The sequence below is a fragment of the Hyaena hyaena genome, unplaced genomic scaffold (genome assembly GCF_003009895.1).
Source record: "Hyaena hyaena isolate Hyena2069 unplaced genomic scaffold, ASM300989v1 scaffold_5, whole genome shotgun sequence".
In the NCBI taxonomy this organism is placed as follows: domain Eukaryota; kingdom Metazoa; phylum Chordata; class Mammalia; order Carnivora; family Hyaenidae; genus Hyaena; species Hyaena hyaena.
In genome coordinates, this window is record NW_024080637.1 from 7,374,985 (window position 1) to 7,395,265 (window position 20,281).

At 47.8% G+C, this 20,281-nt stretch overlaps 1 protein-coding gene across 2 annotated transcripts in view; it reads left to right on the top strand.

Annotated features, from left to right (window-relative positions):
* Window positions 1–7,468: 7,468 nt before the first annotated feature.
* The window catches only part of SLC1A7 (solute carrier family 1 member 7), a 44,760-nt gene continuing 31,947 nt past the window's right edge, over window positions 7,469–20,281 (top strand). For both annotated transcript variants that reach the window (XM_039238986.1, XM_039238991.1), the window contains exons 1-2: window positions 7,469–7,618; window positions 13,432–13,511. In XM_039238986.1, the coding sequence (XP_039094917.1) occupies window positions 7,484–7,618; window positions 13,432–13,511 (215 nt within the window). In that variant the 5' untranslated portion in view covers window positions 7,469–7,483. The remainder of the gene's footprint in view (window positions 7,619–13,431; window positions 13,512–20,281) is intronic.

The following is a 20,281-nucleotide window of genomic DNA, read 5'->3' on the forward strand; positions in this document are numbered from 1 at the left end:
TCCCTGTGGGCTTTGAGCCTGGGTTTTGAACTCTCGATCTCTGACTTTGGTGGCTGTGTGGGCCCAAACAAATGAGAAGCAGCAGGCTGGAAAGCAGTGAGAAATCAGCTGGACCAGCCTTGGTCTGCAGCTGTCTGTGGCATAAAAGGGAAGAGTAGACATCAGAGAAGGCAGAGCAATGGTGAACCTTAAGCAGCTGGTCCTAAGTTCTCGAACAGCCTTACGGGAGAAGTTGGGCATTTTACACAAGAAAGAAAAGAAACTCATGGTTAAGCGTGATTTGCCAAGAGGCGAATGACTAGGATGATGTGCTAGATATTTTGCTGTGTCTGCACAGTATATCCACTTTTCTAACCGCTCCTGCACACAGCTACAGAGTTACAATAGAAGTGGCAATTTTAAACAATGTGACTCTGCCCCCTGCCCCTATTGGCCGCAGGTGATTGGTTCAGGCTGGGCCAATCAGAACCTTCCTTGGGGATTTTGGATTTGGAATGAAAGAGAGCTGCTGGTAGCCATGTTTCCCCCATGAGGATCAGCACAGTAGCAGAAATGCTCCATCTCTCCATTAGAGAAAGAATAATCAAGCACAAATACCATTACCAAAATGTAGGCTCATTGAGAGCAGAGATCGTTGTCTATTTCTGTTTGGTGCTCTATCCCTCAAATATGCCTGGCATGTAATAATAGTTGTAATAATAGGACCATGTATATAGTGCTTACTAGGATCAGACAACTGTCCTAAGTGCCTCTCACGTGTAATTCATTTAATTCACATAACAGTCCTAGAAAATAGGACATTATTTTCCCTATATTCATGAGAAAACTGAGACACAGAGTATCTTATCTAAAGTCACACAGATAGTTGGTCTGGGAGCCAGGATTCAAACCAAGTCATCTAGTTCCAGAGACCGTGCTCGCTCACTCTCTCTCTCTCTCTCTCTTTCTCTCTCTTTTTTGATGTCTATGTATTTTTGAGAGAGACAGAGAGACAGAGCATGAGCAAGGGTGGGGCAGAGAGAGAGGGAGACACAGAATCTGAAGCAGGCTCCACTCTGACTATTAGCACAGAGCCTGATGCGGGGCTCTGAACCCACAAACTGTGAGATCGTTACCTGAGCTGAAGTCAGACACTTAACCAACTGAGCCACCCAGATTCCCCAAGAGCCTGTGCTCTTAATCACTATTTTATACCGCCTCTTAATAAACATGTTGAGTGAAGAATGAATGAATGGATCAATCATGCAAAAAGGAGAGAGAGAATTCTGTCAACAATTGAGAACCTAGTTCAGATGGTCTTTGCAGCCAATTCTGCTCTTGCCCTTGGGTTCTGTGAAAGCCTCACCATCCAGTCTTATAAACAGGATTAGTTTCATGGGCATCTGAAGAGTCCTGTGCTTGGTTTAATGCTCTGCTGTCATCATCTCTAAATTCTTAATAATTTTGTCTTTGACTTTGTGTTTTATAAGCAAAGTCGGATAGGCCAGTGGAGAATGATGTGAGCAGAGAAGATGTGTGCAGTATAAATGCCCTCCCACCCAGTTTCTTGCCACTCTGCTTGTGTTAGTGTATGTGGTATCCCATGAGCTCAGAATTCTGGTAAGCTGGCCACACATTCAGCAAGACTCAAAGTGAGTCCAAGGAAAGCATGTTATGTCTATAACAGAGTTAAGCAGGAGTGCTGTCAGCCATGAAAAACCATGCTTTCCTCAAGGCAGAACTTGCTTTCAAGACAGAAAGTGGTGTTATAAGAAAGGCAAACACTGGGTGTTATATGGAAGCCAACTTGACAAAGGCAAACAGTCAAGGAACATTATCATATCTTTTCTTACTCGTATAACTTCCCTGTGTTGGCCAACCACTGATACTGAAAATGATATAGAAGAGAAAGGGTTACCCATATAGTTCCTTTGCTTTTCAGTCCTTTAGTCCTTCAGTCCTTCCTTACCAGTAACCCAAAGGTAGAAAATGTACTGGTAGAATGTTTATGTATCAAAAGACAAAGACAGTTGAATTAGCTTTGTGTGGTGTTTCCACTGCTCTGGTTAAGAACAAAATATATATACATGTTTGGGCTTCTAAAAAAAAATTGTGTCATTTTGGTGACTCTGCATATAAGATAAATGCTCCTATATTTGCATTTAAAGCTGGATCTGCAAATATAAAGATGAATGCGAAAGTTCATGTTAATAATTTACATTTAAAATTTTTACTATTTCAGAATGAAATTAAATAGCAAACAAAACAAACAAACAAAACACAAAAAGAAGCCAAAAGAAAAAAACCACCCTACCATAATAAGTTGAGAAAGAGACTGTGGAAGAAAGAAAAAAGCTTCAATTTTAGCACCTTTAATGTAGTTTTTTTCATGCTGTTTAAACAAAAATCTCCACATGTTCCCTTTGCACGGGGCTCCACAAACCATGTCACCATCCTGCTTATAAATTCCCTTTTACCTAAGCCAGTTTGATTTAATTTCCTGTTACTTTCTAACCAGAGTCCTAATTAATTTGGAATTGGAATTTGAACTTGCTGAGGGTTTTTACTTTACACTTTGCTCCAGCTATTCTATTCAAATGAGTGGAAGTGTAATGCAATGTATAAGTGTGGAAAAGAGGCTTGGAGAGGCTTACTAATTCGGGCAAAGTCACATGGCTTCCAAAGGAATGATCTGAGATTTGAATCTGGCTCACTGTGACTCCAGAAATTTAAAAAGAATTCTCTGTGATAATGAAAATATTCCATAACTGCTCAATATGGTGGCCACTAGCCTGATGTGGCGATTGAGCCCTTGAAATGTGGCTACTGCAACCAAAGAACTGAGTTTTAAACCAAATTTTCATGAATTTGAATGTATAGTGTGACCAGTGCTCTCGTATTAGCCTGCGCAGATCCAGAATTTGTGCCCTTACCCTGTAACCCTAGTTCTTGACTGATTCAGTGAGTGTTTGTAGCAGGACTGAATTGCTCACCGGTTCCCTCTGGCACATGGCTCTTTGATAGAACCTGGCACATAGTTGATGCTCAACAAACAGCAGCTAAGTGGTTTCATGGGTGCTCAGGCTCAATTTCTATACATGAACAGTCTAGATGGGGGGTGCGGGGGGAAAGGACTGTAAAGGGAAGAAGGAAGGTGACATGAGAGTCACTTTACCCCACTGTCTGAGGCAAACATGGGAAAGGACCAGCCTCAGCAGAGGTCAGGACAGCCCCTCAGTGACTAACGCTTGCAGGAATCCATACCAAGATGAGCCAGTTGTCCACAGAAAGCCTTCCCAGAAGTGCCCAGCTTAGAGTAGGCTGGGAAGGCTTCTCAGGAGGAGATTAAGGCGCCTCTGGTATGTCTCTGGAAAGCAGCCCACAAGCCCAGAGCTGTCATCACAATAACCCAGCTAGGAGCTCAGAAAGCTCAACCCAAACTCATTTTGATACATGGTAGAAGGGGTGAGGCCCCAGGCCCACTGGCCACCCCAGCACACTGCTCCTCGGCAGGTTCCAGAACCAGCTCTTGCACCTCCAGCCTGGGCCCCTCTTTCAGAACAGGCTCTCCTCTTTCTCCCTCTTGACTAGCACCTCTTTCTTTAGGTTAACTCGTGGTTTACTCAGGTCTCTGGCTAAGTGACCCCTCCTCCAGGAAGCCTTCTCCCTACCACCCTGGGCTGAATCGACCCCTCTGCTGTCACTGGAGAATCATCAATTACTAACAAATAAATCTACCTTGGTGCCTGCCACCCTGGCACGCCCAGCGCAGAGTTGCTATGGTGGAAACAGCTTGCCTGCAAACTCCCTTCTGCAGAGAAGAGCAGCTATACTTGGGTGCAGCTCACGTGGGCTGCATTTTTCTTTACATTGCATTACACTTCTGCTGAATTGAATTGGGCTCATTTTTCACAATACTCTTTATCTTCTCTGCCCATAGCATCTTAATTTGTGCAACTCAAGTCTCCCAGAAAGCATCTCCCAGGCTTCCCGTTGCCCATCGGTTTCAACTGCTCTGGAGGGCAACTCCTTGCTCCTTGGGGTGCCCCCTAAGCCCCCAGTCTAAGGCTTCAACTTGGAAGGTGATCCATCAAGGTGTTTGCAGGTGACATGGTAACAGAGTCTTCACTCTATTCTCATAGATATTTATTTCCTTGCCTGAGCCACTTAAAAAGGGAACCAGGGTTCACGCTCAGGTGGTGATAGCAGAAGGGTCTGAATAGGAGGAAGAGAAGGAATGCTGTGTCTGGGGTAGTTAGGGAAGGCTTCACAGAAGATGGGGCATTGGACCTGTGCCTTTGGAATCAGGGAAGGACATTCCAGGCAGAGGAAATAGCACGGGCACAAGGGTAGAGGCTTAAGAGGAGTGCAGGGCTAAGGGACTTGAAGTGGTTGGTGTCAGAGAAACTCTGGCCTCTCGAGCAGGAGGAGGGGGGTGTCCTGAGGAGGTGAGCCAATGCAAGACCCTGAGGCCCTCAAACTCTTCCCTAAGAAGCAAGGACTTCATCCCAGAGACTAGGGTGTTTCAAAGTTGTGTTCCCCAAACACTAGGCCCATGGACTTCTCTGCTGCAGAAGAGGGCTAAGATTCTGTATCCCCACTCGGAGGCTTCCTCCAACATGTGTTAGTGCCAAGGCCACAGGTGATGCTCTGAGCACTGGGCACGCATCACCATATTTGACCCACATCACAACCCTATGAACTAGGTACTATTGTATCATTCCTATTTTATAGAGCAGTCAAGAAATTGACCCAAGATCACACAGCTAGTAAACAATAGACCTGAAGTTTGAACTGGAACAGTCTGACTTTGAGCCGTCTAAAGAACCTACTTAACTTTGTTTCATCCAGCATTTCCCAACTTGTTTTTTATTATGGAAAAAAATTGCATATCTAGTAACATTGTAAGAAAATTGATTTTGTGGATAACATGGAACTATTAAAGGCTTCTTGGGGTGTCTGGGTGGCTCAGTCAATTAAGCATCCAGACTCTTGATTTTAGCTTAGGTCATGATCTCAGGGTTTGTGAGACTGAGCACCACATGGGTACCTGCTCCAGGTTCTCTCTCTTTCTCACTCTCTCTCTCAAAATAAATAAACTTAAAAATAAATAAAAATAAATAAATAAAGGGCTCTCATCCAGGACTCTCGATCTGGATTGCAAATATCCTAGTCAGCTCATTATTAGTCACTTATACTTTAGTGTGAATTAGTCCTTTCTAATTCACTACTGTGTCAACTCATTGCTGTGTCCCCAGTACCTAAGACTAGTGGCATGAGATGGTGCCATAAAAACACTTGCTTGAATGAATTATAATTTCACCTGTTGAAGACAGTGGGAGGAATGGAAAGAAAGGCCTGGAGCCTGGGAGGTGGGTACTGTCAGGATGGAGGGACAGGAGGCAGGAGCAGTTGTGAGGGCTCCAAGGGAACCGGAGTCTGGGGGCTGAAGTGGAGACCAAGATTCACCTACATCAGTGGCTTGGCTAAAGGCCAGGCCGGGACCCTGAAACACAAATCCAAATCTCAACTCCGAATATTTTCTCTTTTCAATAGTAACTAAGCCAACTGGTTAATTGGAAAATGAGACATTCATTGGAGTCAAAGGTTTATCTGGTAATTCTTGGTTTTAAGAATTTGAGTTGGAGAAAAAACACCTCTCAGACTGGTATCCACCTCACTCTCAGTCCCCCGAAGCTACTGGCAAAGAGCAGGCCCTTGAGAAGGTTGGCTTGTGGAACTGAGAGTTCCTTAGAAAGCACCCAGCCTGTGTCTTTCATTCTTTTTCCTTTTTTTTCCTTTTTTTTTTTTTTTGAGACTCTTAACTTTTTTTTAGTAGGCTCTGTGCCCAAGCTGGGGCTCAAATACTCAAGCCCGCAACCCCCCATCAAGAGTCACATGCTCCACTGACTGAGCCAGCCAGCCCCCCCCCCCCCCCCCCCCCCCCCCGCCCCATTTCTCTCATTTCTAAGAAGGGCAAGACTGAGGCCCAAAAAGCCAAGGTCACAGAGCTGGTTAAGCTGGGACCAACGTCCAGGGGGCCCCTCCCGGTCAGGAGCTCCGTGCAGAGTTTCAAGGCCTGCGCCGCAGCCCCCTTTGCCTGGACCCTGCTGGTCCTCGGCCAGTCCTCTCCATCTTCCTCCTTCTCCCCCTCATCAAGGGAGGACCCCTTGTGCACAGGGGCCCAGCAGGGACTGTGCTCCCTGCTGCCGCCTGACTGCCCCTAATGAGATTACAGACTCCTGGTGAGACAGACTAGAGTTAATTCCCTCTAGCTTTAAAGGACAGTCAGGGCCACAAGAAAAAAAGCAAAAAGAAAGCTGTGCTCAAAAAAATGGCTACATGTGGACGATGATCCTAACAGCACTTTCCCCAGCTTGGCACAAATAATCAATTCACCCTGCTTTCACAAAGAATCTCTGGAGGGACGTTGCACCGGTGCTAATGATGCTATTATTATGTTTGTTTTATGGATGGGGAAACCGAGGCACCCCGAGCTTATAAGGCTTGCCCAGGGTCACACAGCTAGTAAGTGGCAGAGCTGGGAATTGAATAGGTCCCTTGGGCTGTGTCATTTTTAAAAATAATAGGCTATGAGAGCTGACAGGGTTCCCAGCTTCAGGCTTAAAGCAACGCTGAGTGATACACACCACATGAATGGCTGGGCCCAGTCTGAACCCAGATCCACTGGGTTTAAGTCCTACAGTCCCCACAATACTGCTAAGCACTTTCAAAGCCATCTAGCTGTTCATGTGGTGGCAATCAAACCAACATAGGCCTGAATTCCACTCTGCTACTGCTACCTCTGTGACAATGACCAAAGGACTCTCACTCCTGGGGTCTCCAACTCCCTTATGGTAAAATGAAGGTTGGAGTCTTAGGGTTGTTGGGTGATTCCCTATGATTCACATAGGTCAAGTAATTAGAACAGGCCTGGCACACTACACATGTCCTTTGCCTCAATTTCCTCATCTGTAAAATGATACTTATAGTACTTACATCTCAGAATTGGTATTAAGATTAAATGCGCTAATGCAAGCAATGTGCCTCTAGAATAGCGCCTGTTACATGATAAATGCTTAATTAATGTTAGTGATTGCCAGTACCCTACTGCTTTGCCTTCCGTTCTTTCTGGATGAAGTGGGAGTAAAAATCAAACCAACAGAGCAAGTGTCCCTCTGTTCCTCCTGCAAGTCTCTGGGCCCCTCCCCTGTTTAAGAGGTGCACTTGGCTTTGAGGTCCAGACCTCCGGACCACGTGGCCTGCTCTAATTTCCCAGGCCCTGATCTGTTCCCGGCTCCTAATGACGCAGCTGGTAATAGGATTGTGGCTTCCCTCTGGGGCAGACGCGCAGGCCATGGCCGTGGGGCTGGTGACTGGTGCTCAGCACCCCTGACCACCTGCCTGCAGAGCAGCCAGAGCCCCTGGCTGGGACCCTGAGCCCTCGGCTGGCCTCACGTGCATGGAATGGTGCTGTGCCCCGTGCCAGCAGGCTGGGCTTACCATGGTGCCAGGCGCTGTCCTGGCACGAGGGAGGGATGTGTGCAAGCGGAATGGACTCCTCATCCTGTCTGTTCTATCTGTCACCGTGGGCTGCCTTCTCGGTTTCTTCCTGAGGACCCGTCGCCTCTCACCACAGGTCAGCCACCCAGAGCTTCACCGGGTCCCCATTGAGGAGGGGTGTGTGGGCCTGAGGGCTCTGGGAATCACAGTCCTACTCCATGGCTCCCTGGTGACATGAGAGGGGGTGAGTCACTCTGCCTCTCTGGGTCCCAGTTTTCTTATCTGTAGCACGGGTGTGATAGCACACTGCAGGACTAGAGTGAGAGCCAATAAAACAGTGCAGAAAGTGGTTTCAAACTGCATCACTAGGTGAATGAGAAGCAAGACCATCTCATTAGAATAACCACAGGGTGAAGAGACATGGGAACAAGAAGAATGGGGACAGGTAAGAGTGCAAGGCAGGCATCGGAGAACACCTCCTACAGTAGCTCAGATGAATAGAGCACCAGGAAGGGTATGCCAGGCAGGAACAGCAGGAGCGAGATGCAGGGCCATGAAAGATTGGGCGTGTGTAGAGCAGGCTGTTCCTGCTGGAACGAACACTAGGAGGCAGGGGCTGGAGCTGAGGGACCATCGGCCTCTGGACCCCATCACCAAGCCCGGGCCTGGGACAGCCATGAGTAGCTCTGGGCCAGAGAGCAAAACGGTCAGATCTCAGCTTAGAGAGCTCACTCGGGTGCTGAGTGCAGGCTGGGGTAGTGATGCAGGCAAGGGGTGAGGGATGACTGCAGGGGTGAGACCAGACAGCAGGAGGAACCGGCACTTGTGAGAACTGTTTCCAAAAGAGGAGCCCTCGGGATGTGGTGGCGGATTGGCTGCGGGGCAGGAAATCGGGCCAGGCCCCCAGGGTTCCGACCTGTGTGACGGCCTGAGCAGGGGCCCCGTTCCCTCTCGGCACTCATCTCCCCCACGACGGGGAATGACACTCACACGGCATTAAAGAAAAGATTATTCTGACACTTGTTCTAACAGTAAGGGAGATTTTATTCAGGACTATTGTGGAGGTGTCAGGACCATGGGACTAGGGGAGAGAGATCAGGTTGAAGTCCGAACACAACGAAGACAGCTGAGGATTGAGAGCCAAAGAGCATGGTGAGGGGCGAACAGATAGAAAGCAGCTAAGAGGAGACATGGAGGGTAAAGGGATTCCTGCTAAATCAACTTAGCAGGATTCTTGCTGAAGGTAAAGAGAGGGCATTCACACTAAACTGACTTGGCAGGATTTTTGCTCTAACCGAGCTAGGCAGGCCAAAGACAAGGCCGGCCAAAATGAGGGCTTAAAGTAGCCAGTCTCAACGTTTGAGCAAGGAGAGTGGGTCTTTGCCGATGGGCTCCTGGAAGATGCCCTATTTCATACAATTCCTCTTCCTGAAGCTCACGGATATTAGGTGTCCATACAGCTAGGGCTCGAGGCATCAGAGTAGGTCCCCCATGAGAAGGGAAACACCTGCTCCCTGATAACTGAGCCCCTATTACAACAGTAACACTGTTAAGCCACTCTTGGCTTTTAGGGAGAAGCATGGACTCTGGAGACAGCGGAACCCCGGATCCTGACTCAACTACTAAATGGCTGTGTGGCCCTAGGCAAAACTCTGTCTCCTTTTTGGGTCTCATTTTCCTTATCTGGAGTGGGGGGCACTGTATGTCTACCAGAAGTGTTTTGAAAATAAACAAGGATTCATGCAACATGTGAATGAATGAATGAATGAATGAATGAATGAATTACAGCAGTGCTGAGTGGCTGGTGCTCCCTCCCTCATCTGCCTGTCCAAGTCTGACCTATGTCAGGAACCACCTCATATTCCATATCTTATAAAAGTTCTTCCAGACCTGCCCCACTCTAAACTAATACTCTGCTCCCACACACATGCCACGCTGGGCCTTCCGCTGTCACCAGCTGCCAGCTGTCTTGCTTCAGAGCTCTTTGTGCAGGTGTCTCCGGCTCCCGTCAGAATTCGGCTTGCTGACTATCACATGGGCTTTCAGGAGCCAAAATGTGAGTCTTGCTCAGTGCTTGTCACAGACACAGCCCTCGACTCTCTGCCGAATGAAATCGGCAATGGCATAAACAATCTGCAATCGACTTTCTTTAATTTCACAGAGCAACAAAAAACATATCTCCTGCAGGAAGATTATTTTGTGAAAACAAATTGGAATGCTTCTCATTAAAAGCCAAGCTCCTCTGGGGCCTCCTTTGCCAAAGCGGCCTGCCCCATCTACTTGGAAATGCAAATGTGTTCCGGTCTGGATTAACCTGCCAGATAAATTGAAGAAAGGATGTGGAGTCTTAGAACAATTATTTGGCAGGAATTGGCTTTCTCAGCATCTTACTTTGAAATCCAGGAGTTGTTTCTGTGATCTCTGCCAGTGACTCAGAAACTAAACCCTTATTTTGTAAGCTTATGCAACAGGCAAAAGTCATAAACAATTTGCAAAATGGAAGAATGTCCTACTTGTGAAAAGAACTTACAAAATCACAGATTGTCTCTTTGGAAATTGTATCTCACTTAAAAAATACAGATTGTTTAGAGAGTTTCAGTGAAACCACAGTGAATTTACAATTGCATCCATTTTCCTTTCCTTCCTGGAATTCCACTAAAATGATAGTAATGGAATTGTTTAACGATATAAACTCCCAGGAGAATATAAAGGGAGACAGTGGAGAAAAGAAGTTGAGGGAGTACAATAGATTAGGCAAGATGAGAAGTGGATAGAGTTGAATGATCTCACTTAGTAGGAGCACAGAAAGCTGAAACCAGTGTCTGTAGAAGCAGACACCACGTCAGTTTGGCTTGAAGAACTCCAGAAAGGTGCTGCACTTGAAAGGGCCCAGGCGCCACATGAAGCATGGAGTTAAGTCAGGGGCACTGGTTAGAATTTTGTTAACCAGAGCAATTAGGACCCCAAGTCTCCATCAGTTCATATAGTGAGGGGACTCCTATCCACTCATCTCTACTGTCCGTCCTGTCCCAAGGAACCTGAGAAGCTTGACCTTGGGAAATCAGGCCCACCTGTGTGTGTTGGGGAAGGGGAGGTGATGAGGCACATGCGTCCCACGAATTAGTGGCTTCCCCATAGGATTGCTGTCACCTGGGCTTAGGCACACCCTCACGCCCTAGTCAGAGGTAGGAAGAGACTTCTCACTGCAACCTCAGAGGAAACATCTCTAAATTCTGCTATCAAGGGGATTCCTCCCCATCCCATCTTATCCCCAGTAATAAAGTCAGACTGTCCCCCATCACGTTTCCTTGAGGAGCCATCCCTTGACAAGCTTCACTCATGCACACAGAAGTTTAGTGCCTTCCACTTACATATAAGCAGAAGCCAAGGTCAAAGCTTCTAACAGAAAGAGACTAAACACACAGAAAACAAGGTCTCTAGTGAAGCAAAGACAATGCAGGAAATAGAAGAAAAATTTTAAATCTTTTCTTAAGTGCTTTGGACTGGTGAGAGAAGATATCGTGACTGTAAAACAGAACAGGATGCAAAAAGAAAGAACAATCCAAGAGCACAAAAGAGTTTTTGAAATCAAAAATTAATGAGCCAAGATAAAAATATCAAGAGCTAGTCTAAAGTTATGGAAATCAAAAGGAGATATAAAAGAAAATATAAGGAAATCAGAGGTATCCAACATCCCACTCCCTTATATGGGTTTTAGAGAGAGCTAGCAGAAAATGTAGAGAGAAAAATTTCACAGAGAATATAAGACACTTTCTCAGAAGCAAAATCTATGCACAGCACTATGAATTTTTAAAAAAGAGAGAAAATCAGAAATCTCATGCTGTGGTACATCACCATGAAAATTACAGAAAACTGGAAACTGACAGATAATCCTTAAATGGTTCTGAGGGAATAAAACAAGCCTCAGCTAAGGGATGGGAAGAATGGCTCCAGACATCATAAGCAACTAGAATCGAGAAGACAAGGGGAAATGACTTTGACATTTGGAGGGAAAATTCTTTCAGACTAAGAATCTTATATTTGGCCAGACTACTCGGACGTAAGAGTACAATAAGGCATCTTTGCTCAAGCTCATGGGACTCAGAAGTTTCTCTCCCATTCACCCTTATTCTTTAAAGGTTTTCTGGAGCATTGGGAACCACAGTAGAACGGGACAAGGAGGTTTGATTTCTGGTCCTGCACTGTCACCACTAAGTCCCCTCCCTCTCTTAGCTCAGCTAAACTAGGAAATCTTTAAAACCCTTTCTCAGCACCAAAATTCTATGAGTTGGGGCTTTTCAAAGTATCAGACTATTAACCAAGTGTTGCGTTTACTTTGGTTTAAAAAAATATATACGGTTGCAAGTACAAAAATCTAACTTGGATGGTGCTTGAAAGTCTCTGTACAGGCCTCACCCACAACCTTACCCTCAGGAAGGTGGCCTCAAGTGAGGTTTGGCAGAAATAGCAAAACAAGTTAAATTTAAAAACTTAAAAACAGCACACTCAGTTAAATTTGAATTTCAGATGAACAACCAAAATTATTTGTTGGGGATCTTGGGTGGCTCAGCTGATTAAGGGTCCAACTTTGGCTCAGGTCATGATCTCACGGTCCGTGAGTCAAGCCCCGCGTCGGGCTCTGTGCTGACAGCTCGGAGCCCTCTTTGGACCCTCTGTAGCCTTCTCTCTGCCCCTCCACCCTGAGCATGTTCTCTCACGCACTCTCCTTCTCTCTCTTGAAAATAAACAAACATTTAAAAAATTATTTGTTGTTCATATGAAATTCAGATTTAACTGGGCTTAGTGACCCCTTCTACTTCAGCTGCCAGGTTCTGGGCACGTGACTCTGGAAACAGCTGACAGGGCAAGGACTTGGCGTCTTAATCCAAGGCCAGTGAGGAAGCCCAGTGTAAGAACTCTGCCCTGTAGGGGCTCTTTATACTGAGGGGTGTCCCACCGACACAGCCTGATTCTCTCTCCTTCGGCAAGCAGGCTGGCAAGAGCCCATGATGGTGTGGGGGCAGGGTGGGGGTGGGGAGGCGCCAGAGAATGGGCCCAATGCAGAGTGAGAAACTGACTCAAGAATGCTATGTTCTGGGGGCGCCTTGGTGGCTCAGTCGGTTAAGCCTCCAACTTCGGCTCAGGTCATGATCTCACAGTTGGTGGGTTTCGAGCCCCGAGTCGGGCTATGTACTAACAGCTAGCTCACAGCCTGGAGCCTGTTTCAGATTCTGTACCTCCCTCTCTCTCTGATCTTCCCCTGCTCACGCTGTCTCTCTCTCTCTCTGTCTCTCTCTCTCCAAAATAAATAAAACATTTTTTAAAAATTAAAAAAAAAAAAAAGAATGCTATGGTCTGTTGGTGAATAGTCTCCCCGTAAACTAGACTGAGAACTCCATTGCAGGAACTCGGCCTAATTCATTCTGGAGTACTCAGCACGATGCTTGGCCATACGGGCTGAATGAACGTGTGAACAGTATATGACCCTGCCCTCTAACCACTTACCATCTGATACATGAGAAACCTGTATACCACAAATGGGCAGATGGATGGTGCAGAGGTGGGGAGAGCTGTCATTTACTGTGATTACTGAACATGTTCTCTCATCCAGGCACTCCGCCAGGTGCTTTATGTGCCTCCTCTCATTTAAGCCTCCAAATGATCCTGTGAAGTGGTTGTTACCCTTTGTTACAGATGAGAAAAACTTAGAGAGATCAAGTAACTAGCTTAAGGTCACATAGCTAGTTATAGGGGGTCAAGACTGGAGCCCAAGTCTGTTTGGCTACAAAGCCAGTGCTTCCTCCTTGGACTCCATGGATGCATGCTGGACAGGGGAGGGCAGGTGAAACAGGGTGTAAACCTTCCTTTACAACAGGAAGGTTGTAAAGAACAGAACAAATGTGAAGTCGGTACTGCCCGCTATAACCCCGGCTCTTCCTGCATTTTCAGGAAATTAGCTACTTCCAGTTTCCTGGAGAGCTCTTGATGAGGATGTTGAAGATGCTGATCCTGCCGCTGGTGGTCTCCAGGTGAGGGAGGGCAGGTGTTTGGCTGGGAGGCCAGGGCTGGGAGGGAAGAAGATTGTACAGATTCAGTAGGTGCCCTGCTCCTGCTGTGGGTGGCTGGCCTGAAAATAGTGTGATTGGGGATCTTTATAGGCACTTAGTTGTGGCACGGGCTGCTGGAACCTGGGTCGGTCAGTGGCACCAGGTATTTCAGTCCCATTCAATGGACTTTTTAGTGACTTCAAAGAGTGAGTTGGTGTCTAGGACGTGACCTGGCTCCCAGGCAGCTCAGGGCCAGGGAGTTCAGGGGTGGCTTCCCTGCAGAGGGGCTCTTGATGATGAAGGCAGCAGGGCACAAACAGTTGGAGACACCCATGACATGATATCCTGGCTCAGCTGGCAACCTTGGACAGGTTCCCAAACTCCTCTGAGCTTCAGTTCCCTCATCTATATAATGAGAATAATAACTGCAAACCACTCCAAAGGGTGGTTGCGAGGACCATAGGAGACTCTACACTTGCGTGTGCCAGATGTTCAGAGAGCTGGGTCACAGGGTGAGAGGGAGGGTGGTGGGAGGTGAAGTTGGGGGTGGGGGGCCCCCCAAGTGGGTTAGGCAGTTAAGCAACTGACTCTTGCTTTCGGCTCAGGTCATGATCTTGAGATACATGAGTTCGAGCCCCACACTGGGCTCTATGCTGACATCATGGAGCCTGCTTGGGATTCTCCTCTCCCTCTCTCTCTCAGCCCCTCCTCTACTTGTTCTCTTCTCTTGGTCAAAATAAATTAACACTAACATTTTAAAAAAGAAAAGAAAAGAAATCAGACTCTACTTACTGGGAGAGGGCGACTGGAAATCATTGGAGATCATCTGTCCCTACCAATGATGTGCAGAATGGCCTTGAGCAAGCCCTTGCCCCTTTCCGGGTCTCAGATTTTCCCACCTGTAACAAGCTGGCTGCTCCAGGTAGCATCTAGGAGCCCTTCATTGCTCTGAGGCTGTGGGTTGGAATCCTCACCTCCCAGGACTTCTCTTCAGGGAGGGAGGTGGACACATCTCTGAGTCCTGTGTATGTGTTGGTGGGGGGGCTCTGTCCCTTGGGGCAGGGTCATCACTTCCCCAGACTCCCTACTGCTGAGCCCTGAGCCAGTTTGGTTCCCCTTTCCCTCTAGGGCAGAAAGGCATCTCTGTTCCCCTCAGGGGGCCTTTGTCAAGTACACAGGCAGGTAGCACTTAGGTCTCTCAGGAGGAAGCCTCCATCCCATCCCACTCTGCTGTTTAAATGCAGCCTCCCTCCCTCCAGAAGCTTTCTCTGATTCCTCAGCCCAGTCTGGTTGTCATCTCCTCTCTGTGCATCTTTTGAGTCATTCACTACGTCAGTGAATCTGTCAAGGTCACCAGTAGCTTCCACATTGCTAAATCCAAAGGTCACTCTCAGTTCCTGCTCTGTGTGACGTCTCTCTCCGCAGCAGTAGGGCCGCTGACCCCCTTTCCCTCTTGACATCCTCCTCCTTGCACTCTTCCCCCAGCGGTTGCCTGCTCTCTGCCCCTCCACCCCAGCTTCTCTCTCTACTCCACTTCGGAATGTTGTCGCTTTTGGGACTTCTCTGGTCCATTCTCATGGGTACCCTCGCAAGCCCAACACTCCCAAGTACAGATCTCCCACCCAGATCTCTCGTCTGAGCACCACACTCAAACTACCTATTTGACATCACTCCTGGATGTTCAACAGGTGTCTCAAATTTAGTGTCACCAACTTGTGTCACCCACAAACCAGTTCCTTCTCCTGTTTTCTCCTTGTCATTACACAGCATCTCCGTCCACCCGGTTATTCAAACCTCCTCCCCTATTCCCTTCCCATGCCCACTGCCAGCCAGTCTGCCAGCGACTGTGTCTGGTTCTGCTTCCCAGTGCCAACCAGCTTCACCCCCACCACACAGGTCCAGACTCCACAGCACCTCACTGGCCTCCTGGCCTCGATCCCTGTTCCCCTCATACCCAGTCTCCACCCAGTGGTCCGAGTGACCTCCTGAGAAGCCATCTGGGCTGTGCTGTTCATTAACATGAATGAACATGGCATTTAGAACAGACCCTCCCGCCCTTACCCTCATCTCAGAGGCCCTGCCTGATCCTCCCCCGCCTGCACCCCACCTCACCCCAGGCCCCGCTCACTCCAGTCCCACTGGTTTTTTAGATCAGACCAAACCCTCCCCTACCTCAGGGTCTCACACATGCTGTTGCAGCTCCTTCTGCTTCCAACACTTCACCTCTCTTCCTTTTCCTCTTTTTTTTTTTTTTTAATATAATTTATTGTCAAGTTGGCTAACATATAGTGTATACCGTGTGCTCAGTTTTGGGGGTAGATTCCCATGATTCATCGCTTACATACAAACCCAGTGCTCATCCCAGCAAGTGCCCTCCCTCCTCCATGCCCTCCCATCACCCATTTTCCCCTCCTCTTCCTCTTCTTTAGAGCTCCATGTCGCAGGCAGTGCCTTAGAAAGGCCCACCCCTCCCCTCTCCCACTACCACCTTCACGCTGCCTCATCACACCCTGTTCCTTTCCTGCACTTACCATCCACTGTTATCCTGTATGTATTCACCCGTTTGCTTGTTTCTTGGTCTCCCACAGGATGGTAAAGTCTGTAAAGGCAGAGACAGTATTCTGCTGAGGTTCCCCTCTGGACCTAGCCAAGTGCCTGACACATAGTATGTACTCCCTAACACTTGTCAAGTGAATCAGTGAAGGAGTTCAACAATCATGTATCGTGCTCTCTGGGCACTTGGCCCTGTTCTGGGTGGTGCAGATACAGAGACCAATGAGGGTCAGTCCCCGAGGAGCTCACAGCCTGTGAGGGAGAAAACAGACGGTTACGTGACAGCTAAGTAAGTGTGTTGATGAAAGAAGCATAGGACTCTTCTTTTTTCTCCTTTTCCCCGGTTTTATTATGATATAAAGCACAGGAATCCCGTTAGGTGGCTTTACGGCCCTTTGCCATCGACTGTCCTTTACTGCCCAGGTGTCACCGCATACTCAGAGCAGAAACACCTCAAAGGCAGAGGGTCTGCATGGACCTGGAGTCACACAGACCTGGGCTTCCACCCCGGCACTGCCAGTTTCCGGCTGTGTGACCTTGGGCAAGTCATTTAACTTTAAAAAAGTCCTGGAGTCAGGGTCAGAGCCTGGGACTTAGATCTGCTTCTACCACAGATTATCACGTGATCCTTGGTAAGGCGCCTTCACGCTGGGCCTCAGTTTACCCAGCTTACCTAGAGACTAAGGGCCTGTCCAGCTCTCCAAATGCTGTCTCTCACTAGATGAAAGTGCTTTCTGTGGGCTGGGAATGGAATGTGGTATTCGCTTGAGAAAAGCCAGAGTGTGTTCACACATCCCCTTTGTTTATTATACAGTTTGGGCTGGTGCAGAGCAACCACTATGTCACTGAAAAATGGAAGCACTTTAATATTTTCCTACTAAGGGAGAGCTGAACCTTAAGGGGGAAGAATGACACATTTCTAAGCCTCAAACCCTCTGTCCTTAAACTCATCTTCCTTTAGCTTCCACTGTGATCTATCCATCCATCGTTGCCCACAGTTCCCCAAGCTCTTGCTCCTAGCCGCTTCAAGGCTGGTGATCCCTGTCCTCAAGGAGCAGCCACTCTGGTGTGTTATCGCTTGGGGCAGAGCAAAATCACCAGAGCTGCCCCGACAGTTCAAGGTCAGGGATTTTCTGCAGTGTGGTCGCTCCAGGCCAGTGGGGGGATACACATTAAGGCACATTTGCTTCCAGGTCCAATAACCTGCAACTCTGGGCACCAGGCCACCTCTTTTCCAGCAGAATCTGTCACCCCGTCCCTATGCCACATCCCTGGGATCAGGCTGGTTACGTCATTAGTCCCTGAATGTGCCACCTGCTTTTCTGCCTCCATACCTTTGCTCCTGCTGTTCCTGCTTCCGCAAATGCCTTCTTCTCTTCCCAATTAAAGTCTCACTCTGTGTTCAAGACGTAGTTCAAGGTTCTGTCTGTGGTTCTCCCAGCCCTTCATTTATTGATAACAATGGATGATGACTTGTCTCCACCTCAGATGCTGCTCGTAACCCTGGATGCACCGTTTTGTTAGTTAAATGAATTCAGTCACAGCTGGCATACTGCATGATGGGGTACAGACCCCTTTTTCTGTACAGTCATGGAATTAGCATTCTTATCTGGACAAGCCACTCCTATGCTAAGAATTCCCTCTGCCAAGGTCACCAGTCGCTATGACCCCTCCATGGAGAAGGACCATGTGCATCACTATGTTTTTATGTGAGATAACGGGAGGGGGTCAGGTTGATTGTCTCCCTTGTCAGTCGTGGTGGTCAGTGTAATAGACTTTTGCAGAAGACAGAAAACGAGTAAACAAGCAAACAGGGATGATGAGGTGTAAAGAAGTACCGGTGGTAATGGTGGGCAGCTGACACAAAGGATGAGAAGACCCTATGCCTGCCTTCAAAAGTCTCACCATTTGGCAGGGGGACAGTCACAGAAACACTTTGTTTTAGAAAAAGGAGGCCCAACTTGAGGGAGGTGGGGCCAGCCAGCCTGGGTTGGAGCCCAGCTCAGTCAGTCATCCCACAGTCTGGCATCTTCCAGCTCTTGGGCCTCTTGTGTCTAGAATCCACTCCAAACCAGCCCCTGGCCTAAGCCCCCTCATCAGACAGGCAGGCCACAGTCCAGCTGAGCGCAGCCTCTCCTTGGCCGGTTGTGGCTTCATAATTCACAGTGAGGGAGGTGAGCAAACAGTGCTGGCAGGTGTGGCTGAGAATCTGAGACTCCAAGGGAAGAGCACTTGCTGGACCTGTGAACCTAATCAAGTCCCAGCATCTGAGCCTTAGTGACTTCCCCTGTAAAATGGGGAGAACACCCACCTCCCTCGCAGGGCTATTCTCAGAATGAAATAAGATCGTGTACTTGGAGCACCCAGCATAGCTCCTGGTATGGTATGAAGGTCGCATGTTTTGTCTAACTTACTAAGGCTTCTCCAAGGCCCAGAAGGCCCAGAAGAGATGCTTCATGAAACCTACCCCTGGTTTTTGCTTTCAGCAGGCAACCCCTTTGGGTTGCCTTTTCTTTCTTTCTTTGTGCTTTCACTTAGCACGGGCAGCTTACTTGTCACTCTCTCCGGAAAGTCTCTCTTGACTCAGGCACTCCTGGGAACACGGATACAGACCTGCACACAGCACTTCTCCCTCTGAGTCCTGTCCACCTGTGTCCACGGCAGCCTTCGCAGACGCGTGGACAGAGTACCATGCACGTCCACATGCACACACATGTCTCCTATGCCCAGAGCCATTCCCAGTGTGATGGTTGTTGAAGTCTCCTCACCCTCCATGAATTCCTAGCACTCACTACCTTTAGCTGTCCTCTGCCCTCACGTTCCTGCAACTAGTCAGAGGACGGCCTTTGCCAGTCTCCCATGGCACACACGTATTCTTTGGCTTTGAACAGTACAGAAATTTAGCAATTTTCTTTCTTCTTTTTTTTTTTTTTTTAATATTTTTATTTATTTCTAGGAGAGAGAGAGAGAGACAGTGTGAGCAGGGGAGGGTCAGAGAGAGAGGGAGTCATNTGGATTTTGTTTTTTTTATCCATTCTGCTACCCTAATACTTTTGATTGGAGCATTCAGCCCATTGACATTCAGTGTTATTATTGAAATACATGGGTTTAAATTTTTTTTTAATGTTTTATTTATTTCTATGAGAGAGAGAGACAGCATGAGCAGGGGAGGGTCAGAGAGAGAGGGAGTCATAGACTCTGAAACAGGCTCCAGGCTCTGAGCTGGCAGTCAGCACAGAGCCCGACGCGGGGCTCGAACCCACAAACCGCGAGATCATGACCTAAGCGAAAGTCGGACGCTTAACCGACTAAGCCACTCAGGCGCCCCAGAAATTTAGCAGTTTTCATTGTTGGGAGCAAGGTCACTGGTAAGGATTACACTGAGAAGTGTAAGCCATCTCTTAGTTCTCTTTCTCTCTGTACGTTAGTAATCTATTACTATGGAACCAATTACCACAAACTTAGCCAACTAATACAACACCCATTTATTATCTACTACTTATCCGTGGTTCAGAAGCCCAGGCATGGCTTAGTTGGATCCTCTGTTTGGGGTCTCATGAGGCTGCAAAGTGTAAGCTGAGCTGTGTTCTCATCTGAAGGCTTGGCTGGGGAAGAATCTATTTCCAAGCTCATTTGAGTTGTTGGAAGAAGTCATTTCCTAGTGGCTGTTTGTCTGGGGGCCTCGCTCCTTAATGCCACCTTTGGGTCCTAGAGGCTACCTGTGGTTCCCTGCCTTCTGGCTGTCTCCAAAGGCAAGCCCCAACATAGTCTTTTTGCTTCAACAAGGCCAAGAGGAGGATCCCTCACTCTCCAATCTTCTGAGACAGTCCTTTATAACATAATCATGAGCATGACATCTCATCGCTTTTGCCATATTCTGTTAGTTAGAAGCAAGTTCCAGATCCCACCTACACTTAGGGAGGGAGAGTATACAAGGGTGTGGATCATTGGAGGGTCAACTTAGAGTATATTATCCACTTTTCTTTCTCTCTCCGCACCTCCCTTCTCTCCACTCCTATTCCAAGACCAGCCAGAAATCCTGTCCTTATCTTTCACAAGCCATCTCCACTCATGCCCTGCTCCTGAAGTGGGGTGGGGTTGGGGTGCTCCTCAGCTTCCGGTCCAAGTGGCTTATCAAGGAATTTCTTCTAAACAAGGACAACTCTCTCATTATAAAAATAATTCTGAAGAAAATCAAT